This window comes from Coregonus lavaretus (assembly GCF_964263955.1).
Source record: "Coregonus lavaretus genome assembly, chromosome: 26".
NCBI lineage: Eukaryota > Metazoa > Chordata > Actinopteri > Salmoniformes > Salmonidae > Coregonus > Coregonus lavaretus.
Window position 1 is genome coordinate 11,349,333 of NC_140013.1, and position 9,674 is coordinate 11,359,006.

General features: G+C 41.1%; 1 protein-coding gene across 1 annotated transcript; it reads right to left on the reverse strand.

Annotated features, from left to right (window-relative positions):
- Window positions 1-3,584: 3,584 nt before the first annotated feature.
- LOC311101311 (transmembrane protein 199-like) lies at window positions 3,585-6,072 on the reverse strand. Its single transcript, XM_084142437.1, has 6 exons — window positions 5,482-6,072; window positions 5,324-5,397; window positions 5,141-5,230; window positions 4,960-5,002; window positions 4,726-4,838; window positions 3,585-4,473 (listed from the first exon to the last, which is right to left on the reverse strand). Exons 1-6 carry the CDS (start codon window positions 5,663-5,665, stop codon window positions 4,378-4,380), a joined length of 600 nt encoding a protein of 199 aa, XP_083998563.1. The 5' UTR covers window positions 5,666-6,072; the 3' UTR covers window positions 3,585-4,377.
- Between the last annotated feature and the right edge of the window lie 3,602 nt (window positions 6,073-9,674).

A 9,674-nucleotide genomic window follows, 5' to 3' on the forward strand; every position in this document is an offset into this window, starting at 1 on the left:
ATAACATGTTCAAACAGGTGCCATTAATACAGGTAACGAGTGGAGGACAGAGGAGCCTCTTAAAGAAGAAGTTACAGGTCTGTGAGAGCCAGAAATCTTGCTTGTTTGTAGGTGACCAAATACTTATTTTCCACCATAATTTGCAAATAAATTCATTAAAAATCTTACAATGTGATTTTCTGGAGAAAAAAATTCTCAATTTGTCTGTCATAGTTGACGTGTACCTATGATGAAAATTACAGGCCTCTCTCATCTTTTTAAGTGGGAGAACTTGCACAATTGGTGGCTGACTAAATACTTTTTTTCCCCACTGTACTTGACTCAAATGATGTCAATTAGCCTATCAGAAGCTTCTAAAGCCATGAAATCATTTTCTGGAATTTTCCAAGCTGTTTAAAGGCACAGTCAACTTAGTGTATGTCAACTTCTGACCCACTGGAATTGTGATACAGTGAATTATAAGTGAAATAATCTGTCTGTAAACAATTGTTGGAAAAAGTACTTATTTCATGCACAAAGTAGATGTCCTAACCGACTTGCCAAAACTATAGTTTGTTAACAAGAAATTTGTGAAGTGGTAGAAAAAAAAAAGTTTTAATGACTCCAACCTAAGTGTATGTAAACTTCCGACTTCAACTGTAAGTATTCACACCCCTGAGTCAATATACTGTATGATAGACTCACATTTGGCAGTGATTACAGCTGTGAGTCTTTCTGGGTAAGTCTCTATGAGATTTGCACACCTGGATTGTATAATATTTGCACATATTCTTTTGAAAATTGTTCAAACTCTATTAAGTTGGTTGTTGATCATTGCTAGACAGCCATTTTCAAGTCTTGCCATAGATTTTCAAGACGATTTAAGTCAAAACTGTAATTAGGCTACTCCGGAACATTCAATGTTGTCTTGGTAAGCAACTCCAGTGTACATTCGGCCTTCTCCTGCTGAAAGGTGAATTTGTCTCCCGAGGTCTGTTGGAAAGCAGACTGAACCAGGTTTTCCTTTAGGATTTTGCCTGTTTATTTTTATCCTGAAAAACTCCCTAGTCCTTGCCGATGACAAGCATACCCATAACATGATGAAGCCACCACCATGCTTCAAAATATGAAGAGTGGAACTCACTGATGTGTTATGTTGGATTTGCCCCAAACATAACACTTTGTATTCAGGACATAAAGTACATTTCTTTGCCACATTTTTTGCAATTTTACTTTAGTGCCTTATTGCAAACAAATGCATGTTTTGGAATATTTGTATTATGTACTGGCTTCCTTCTTTTCACTCTGTCATTTAGGTTAGTATTGTGGACTAACTACAATGTTGTTGATCCATCATCAGTTTTCTCCTATCACAGCCATTAAACTCTGTAACTGTTTTAAAGTCACCATTGGCCTCATGGTGAAATCCCTGAGCAGTTTCTTTCCTCTCCAGCAACTGAGTTAGGAAGGATGCCTGTATCTTTGTAGTAACTGATACACCTGTTGATACACCATCGAAAGTGTAATTAATAACTTCACCATGCTCAAACGAATATTCAGTGTCTGCTTCTTCTTCTTTTTTGCCCATCTACCAATAGGTACCCTTCTTTTCAAGGCATTGGACAACCTCCCTGGTCTTTGTGGTTGAATCTATGCTTGAAATTCACTGCTCGACTGAGGGACCTTACAGATAATTGTGTGTGGGGTACAGAGATGAGGTAGTCATTCAAAAATCATGTTAAACCCTATTATTGGCCATGCAACTTATTGTGACTTGTTAAGCACATTTTTACTCCTGAACTTATTTAGGCTTGCCATAACAAAGGGGTTAAATACTTATTGACTCAAGACATTTCAGCTTTACATTTTGTATTAATTTGTACAAATTTCTATAAACATAATTCCACTTTGACTTTATGGGGTATTGTGTGTAGGCCAATGACACATCTCAATTTAATCCATTTTAAATTCAGGCTGTAACACAACAAAATGTGGAAAAGGTCAAGGGGTGTGAATACTTTCTGAAGGCACTGTATGTGTGTTGTCTGTCTCTCCATATTGGCAGAATTTGTGACCAATTGTAACATTTTCTTTCTGTTTTTCTTTTGTTGTTAAATGTGTGGATCTTATCTTTCATTAGCTTGTGAATAATCGTAATATGTATGTTTACTTCATCCAAAGAGGAATAAATTGATTTACTTCACCATAGTAATGATTGATTAGAAGTTTAATACCTTTTTAAAACAGTAAAATAATAATATATTGTTACAGAGATGGGGTTACCTATAGGATAACCCTCTCATAGTATTATTTTGTAGGGTCTTTGATGGGCAAGCAGCTTTATGCTATGAGTACAAGAGGACCGATATGCATAACATACTGTAAAGTTACATACAATAATTGTTTACTGAGGTATTTGTATTCTACCTGACATAGAATCAGCTATCATAGATCTTTTAGGTCTGTTGTTCATTCTAGGCAGATTTGATTCAATGTTTAATGTTTCCGGGAGTATTATCTTTCAAAATATCCTGCTTAAAATGATTCCTTGTGGCAAGATACCACGACAGAAATAAGTATTTTACAAATAAAAAATATTTTTTCCCCCATATCTATGGGATGGATAGAGGAAAAAAAGAATAATAAGAAACAAATTAAAACTGAAGCTCAGGGTCTATCAGCTTACCAGCTCTTTAATTCTAGCTGGGTTTAAGGTCTCCAGTTAAGTATTACATGTGAGTAATACAGTCAAGATATGACAAGAGCACTATGACAGTTCGCCTTGGCCTGCGGGACAGTGATCTCTGAATATCATAATCATCTTTAATACCAAATAATCTTTCAATAAACCCTTAATCCGGGTGTCAAATCTCAGATCTTTGATATACGTTTTTGTATTCCAGATGTAGTTACATCCTTTAATCTTTCAACCGATATGAAAGGACAGGACTGGAAGGAAATTGTCCAGAGATAAAGTATAGGTGGGGGCAAAGTGATAACACAAGCCAAATAGTCAGATATCGTATAAAAATTGTTTTGAATCATGAAAACAGATATGTGTCGTCATGGAAGGGATTTAAGTACTATAGCTTCCAGGGTACCTGTAATTGGTTGTTTGTTTCTGGCCTGTAAAATCCATCTTGCCCTCTAATTCACCTCAAAACATATTAGTGCCGATCGGCAGTCGAACACCATACTGTCTACCACATCTGGCAGCAGGTAGCTAGCTGTATGCTAGAACATGGTTTCCCAAACTCGGTCCTGGGGCCTCCCCTGGGAGCATGTTTTGGTTTTTGCCCTAGCGCTACACAGCTGATTGAAATCACCAACTCATCATCAAGCTTTGATTATTTGAATCAGCTGTGTAGAGCTAAGGCAAAACCCAAAAAGTTCAGCCGGGGGGGGGGGGGGGGGGGGGGGGGGGGGGGGGGGGGGGGGCCAGGACCGAGTTTGGGAAACCCTGCGCAGCGAGAGAGCTGGCTGGACACCGCCTGTGAGTTTTTCTAGCCAAAGTATAGGCTACTACTGAAATGAATAGAAGTGGAAAGCCTTTCATAATGTGAAATGTGTTAACTGGACTCACTCTGATGCGAGACAATTGTTACTCAAAGTTTACCACTTGCCTCAATTTAATGTAAATTGACAGGTACAATGGACAAAAACAACTTAATCAATTTTATTTCCAATAGAACATGGAATAGCCCTAATATTACCAGGGCTAATAAGGTCAATGTAAGGGTAGAGAGGGATTTATCAAGAATTGTTATGAAGCAACTCAAGGTTTCAATCATAACCATAGAGGGGGGTTTGTATAATATATATATATATATATATATATATATATATATATTTTACATTGAACCAAACTGATCTCAGAGGTTGTAATTACATGGGCGCTAATTTGAGTGAATAGACAAACAAACAATACTGACTACACAGACACACTGAAGGAGCGTAAAGTACAGTATGAATAAGCTATTGTATGAAAATAATCCCTGTTCCATCCTTGTAGGAAATGATCAAACAAATGTTATGAAGGAAAAAATAAAAATGGGGGCATTTTAACAGGCCCTATAAAAGCAAAATGAATGTAAATAAATAGCTAAATACCCCAACTTGTTTAGTGCACATTAGTAAATAAATGAGTTGGGAAACATGGAGTCAACTTCATCATAATAGAGCAGCGATGGTAAAGCACAAACAACTTTTACATCTGGGTCACATTCAAGAGCTTCACACTAATCTGTTTTCGTATCAATAGTTTTGTGGTTATGTCAAAGCTGTACATCAACTTCCACTCAACCCCTTTGATTTCTGTTTTGAAGTCCACTGATCAGTCAGATAAGGTCATTGTTCTCCAGGAATGTGTTTTGTTGATAAGAAGAACACTGACTGGTGCTATGGTTCTCCTAGCGCTCCCTCCATGGTTCGTACCAGAACATACAGCTCTGCCAGGCCGACTACGGACGCAGCGATCACTGCAGATATCACTCTCTGAAACACACAAGCAAACATGTCAACAAAGATACTGATTCTTAAACAGGGTTAAAGTGTTTTGAAATGTAGCTTTCTTCGTGATTACATTTTCAAACAATATTTTTGTCAATTTACAACACAATGCAGTACTAGCTTAATCATCGCTTATCATGCAATCTAGGTTTAAGTGACACGATTAATCTCGTCAGGCAATAGGGGTTTATACTTGCCCAGCTTGTACAAGTGAGGGATCTTTGTATGGATTCTTACCGCTGTTGTCTCTGTGAAGAGGTATTGACTGCCGAGATAGGCGCAAGCGAACGTCGCCGCCACTGTCACTAGGAAGTTTAAGACCGTCACAACAGCAGCTTTGGCTGAGCGCACTACAGACAGACCATACACACGTCAACATTAGAGGAGGGAGGGTTGAGGAAAAGGTAGATGAAGAGGATCGTAAGAATCTTAGAGACAGATTGCATGCAAACGTTTGTAACCCATACCAACCTTCTCTCCCAAAGTCTGCCAGTGTTTCACGACGATTCATTTGCTGGGGGGCAGAGAAGTACTCGCATGAATCAACAACACAACCCAAACAATAAAGACTATCATATATTTAAGCTGGCTGCCATATGTCAATCCAACACATACAGTAGGCTACATGCTGAGTGTGCACTGTGCAATTCACCTGAGTGTTTACATTCCGTGTGATCCTGTTGTATTCTTCATTGGCCAACTTGGCTTTGATTCGCTCCAGACGAGCCACAAGCACAGGGTTCTGTCACAAAGAGGTTGTTACACTTTAATGTAGTCCTCATGATGGAGATCAAATTAAGGGACTGAAGAAATAACCATACGAGGTCTCACTTACTCTGGGTGGCGTTTCAACCTTAGGCAGGTGCAATGAGCTGTCCTCCAACAACTCATTAAGGTAGAAAGGTTGACCTGAGAAGAAGGAAAAGCACACATATGCTAGTACTCAATTCATGAAATGTAAGATATGTGTTATATAACTGTGTTTATAGATACCATTGTCTTGCAGACATTTATTAAGTTTTCTTGCAGTTCTGAAGGACAGAGTTGATGGTTGTTCCTGTTGAAGAATATCCGCCAATTCTTTCTGTAGTTCTGTTGGAACTGAAGCCTCATACTTCTCCAGCAAGTCTCTTACCCTTTCTCGAAATGTGTTTCCAATCACAAATGACGACGCCATTGTCTTTAGATAACGTGAACTGTCAAATGTATGTAGCTAGCTACAATGAACTGTGCTGACAAGTAGCTGGATTAGCTAGTTGATGTTCTCCCGTAGCTGGCAGAGCAGAGTTAGCCAGCTGATCTAACGTTAGCTAGCTACAAGCAGAGAAGGCTCTAACTATAAGCAGAGAAGGCTCTGGCTACAAGGATAGCTAGCAGCTAACGTCGTTACCTAGCAAACCTACGATCAGGAGGAAACGTTGGCAGTTTATACAGATTATCCATTCCCAATTCTTCACAAATTGATACATTTAGTATTCATCTAATCATCGTATCAACTACCCATTTTAAGTTGTCCGACAACGATGAGAGTTTAGTTAATTTTACTAGCCAGCAGTTTCGACAGCCGAAAGAGGAAGCAGCCACAGAATTGTCTTTGAAGCATGTATGTTTAACTTGTGAAAGGATCTGACGTAGGTAACTTCCACTCATAAAGAAATGCCCAAAATACTGTACTTTCAAACGTAGTTAATAATATACAGTATTTGTATACATGTAGTGGAAATTATTATAGTCTTGATTTTTGTGCAAGGATCGTTTTCAAATATAGTTATTATAAGAAGTGGTCAGATGACACAGATGCTAAACTACAGGACTGTTTTGCTAGCACAGACTAGAATATGTTCAGGGATTCTTCCGATGGCATTGTGGAGTACACCACGTCAGTCACTGGCTTCATCAATAAGTGCATCGATGACGTCGTCCCCACAGTGACCGTACCTGCATACCCCAACCAGAAACCATGGATTACAGGCAACATCCGCACTGAGCTAAAGGGTAGAGCTGCCGCTTTCAAGGAGCGGGACTCTAACCCGGATGCTAATAAGGAATCCCGCTATGCCCTCCGACTAACCATCAAACAGGCAAAGCCTCAATACAGGACTAAAATTGAATCGTACTACACCGGCTCTGACGCTCGTTGGATGTGGCAGGGCTTGCAAACTATTACAGACTACAAAGGGAAGCACAGCTGCAAGTTACCCAGTGACATGAGCCTACCAGACATGCTTGCTTCGAGGCAAGCAACACTGAAGCATGCATGAGAGCATCAGCTGTTCCGGATGACTGTGTGATCACACTCTCCGTAGCCGATGTGAGTAAGATCTTTAAAAAGGTCAACATTCACAAGGCCGCAGGGCCTGTAATACCAATATGTTTCAAGCAGACCACCATAGTCCCTGTGATCAAGAACACTAAGGTAACCTGCCTAAATGACTACCGACCCGTAGCACTCACTTCTGTAGCCATGAAGTGCTTTGAAAGGCTGGTCATGGCTCACATCAACACCATTATCCCAGAAACCCTAGACGCACTCCAATTTGCATACTGCCCCAACAGATCCACAGATGATGCAATCTCTATTGCACTCCACACTGCCCTTTCCAACCTGGACAAAAGGAACACCTACGTGAGAATGCATTGACTACAGCTCAGCGTTCAACACCATAGTGCCCTCAAAGCTCATCACTAAGCTAAGGACCCTGGGACTAAACACCTCCCTCTGCAACTGGATCATGGACTTCCTGCCTGACGGGCCGCCCCTAGGAGGTAAGGGTAGGTAACAACACATCTGCCACACTGATCCTCAACACGGGGGCCCTCAGGGGTGCGTGATCAAGTCCCCTCCTGTACTCCCTGTTCACCTATGACAGCATGGCCAGGCACGACTCCAACACCATCATTAAGTTTGCCGACGACACAACAGTGGTAGGCCTGATCACAGACAACGATGAGACAGCCTATAGGGAGGAGGTCAGAGACCTGGCAGTGTGGTGCCAGGATAACATCATCTCTCTCAACGTGATCAAGACAAAGCAGATGATTGTGGACTACAGGAAAAAGAAGAGGACCGAGCACGCCCCCATTCTCATCGACAGGGCTGTAGTGGAGCAGGTTGGGAGCTTCAAGTTCCTTGGTGTCCACATCACCAACAAACTATCATGGTTCAAACACACGAAGACAGTCGTGAAGAGGGCACAACAAAGCCTATTCCCCCTCAGGAGACTGAAAAGATTTGGCATGGGTCCTCAGATCCTCAAAAAGTTATACAGCTACCCGCTGCCCCATCGAGAGCATCCTGACTGGTTGCATCACTGCCATAACTGCTCAGCCTCCGACCGCAAGGCACTACAGAGGGTAGTGTGTACGGCCCAGTACATCACTGGGGCCAAGCTTCCTGCCATCCAGGACCTCTATACCAGGCGGTGTCAGAGGAAGGCCCTAAAAATAGTTAAAGACTCCAGCCACCCTAGTCATAGACTGTTCTCTCTGCAAGCGTTACCGGAGCACCAAGTCTAGGTCCAAAAGGCTTCTTAACAGCTTCTACCCCCAAGCCATAAGACTCCTGAACAGCATTGTCGCCCCCCTCCCCCCTCTTTTACGCTGCTGCTACTCTATTTTTTACTTATCTATTTTTTTCTTAACACTTATTTTTCTTAAAAGTGCATTGTTGGTTAAGGGCTTGTAAGTAAGCATTTCACTGTAAGGTCTACACCTGTTGTATTCGGCGCATGTGACAAATAACATTCAATTTGATTTGATATAAAAAATACACAGGACCAGTCAAAAGTTTAGACACACTTACTCATTCAAGGGTTTTTCTTTATTTTTACTATTTTCTACATTGTAGAATAATAGTGAAGACATCAAAACTATTAAATAACACATATGGAATCATGTAGTAACCACAAATGTGTTAAACAAATCAAAATAAATGTTATATTTTAGATTCTTCAAAGTAGCCACCCTTTGCCTTTATGACAGCTTTGCACACTCTTGGCATTCTCTCAACCAGCTTCATGAGGAATGGATCGAGGGAAAGATGAACGGAGCAGAGTACAGAAAGATCCTTGATGAAAACCTGCTCCAGAGTGCTCAGGACCTCAAACTGGGACGAAGGTTCACCTTCCAACAGGACAACGACCCTAAGCACACCGCCAAGACAACGCAGGAGTCTCTGAATGTCCTTGAGTGTCCCAGCCAGAGCCCGGACTTGAACCCAATCTAACATCTCTGGAGAGACCTGAAAATAGCTGTGCTGCAACGCGCCCCGCCCAACCTGACAGAGCTTGAGAGGATCTGCAGAGAAGAATGGGAGAAACTCCCCAAATACAGGTGTGCCAAGCTTGTAGCGTCATACCCAAGAAGACTCGAGGCTGTAATCGCTGCCAAATGTGGTTCAACAAAATACTGAGTACAGGGTCTGAATACTTATGTAAATGTCATATTTCAGTTTTATTTTATTTTATTCTAAAAACCTGTTTTTGCTTTGTCATTATGGGATATTGTGTGTAGATTGATAAGGGAAAAAAAACAATTTAATCCATTTTAGAATAAGGCTGTAACCTAGCAAAATGTGGAAAAAGTCAAGGGGTCTGAATACTTTCTGAAGGCACTGTATATATTTATATTCCGGATTCTGGTCCGGAAGCTAACTTCCTGCAATTTTATACATTTTGCTTTGTACTGCGTATTTGAAAACTGTATTCTCAACATAGCTCAACAATCTACTACTGTACATTGCATTTATTTATTTTACCAGGTAAGATGACTGAGAACACATTCTAATTTACAGCAACAACCTGGGGAATAGTTACAGGGGGATGAATGAGCCAATTGGAAGCTGTGGATGATTAGTTGGCCATGATGGTATGAGGGGCCAGATTGGGAATTTAGCCAGGACACCGGGATTAACTCCCCTAGAGTCAGGACACCAGTTTAACGTCCCATCCAAAAGACAGCACTCTACACAGAGAAATGTCCCCAATCACTGCCCTGGGGCATTGGGATATTTTAATTTTAGACAAGAGGAAAGAGTGCCTCCTATTGGCCCGCCAACAACACTTCCAGCTGCATCTGGTCTCCCATCCAGGGCCAACCGTGCTTAGCTTCAGAGGCAAGCCAGGAGTGGGCTGCAGGGTGGTACATTCTAAGAATGTTATTTAAAAACATACATTCTGTTCTCAGAC

Coding starts and splice junctions, on each gene's coding strand:
- LOC311101311 (XM_084142437.1), bottom strand. CDS start 5,665: ATGGCGTCGTCATTTGTGATTGGAAACACATTTCGAGAAAGGGTAAGA. Junction 5,003..5,140: donor CACGGAATGTAAACACTCAG/GTGAATTGCACA, acceptor TCTGCCCCCCAG/CAAATGAATCGTCGTGAAAC. Junction 4,474..4,725: donor TCTTCACAGAGACAACAGCG/GTAAGAATCCAT, acceptor TGTGTGTTTCAG/AGAGTGATATCTGCAGTGAT.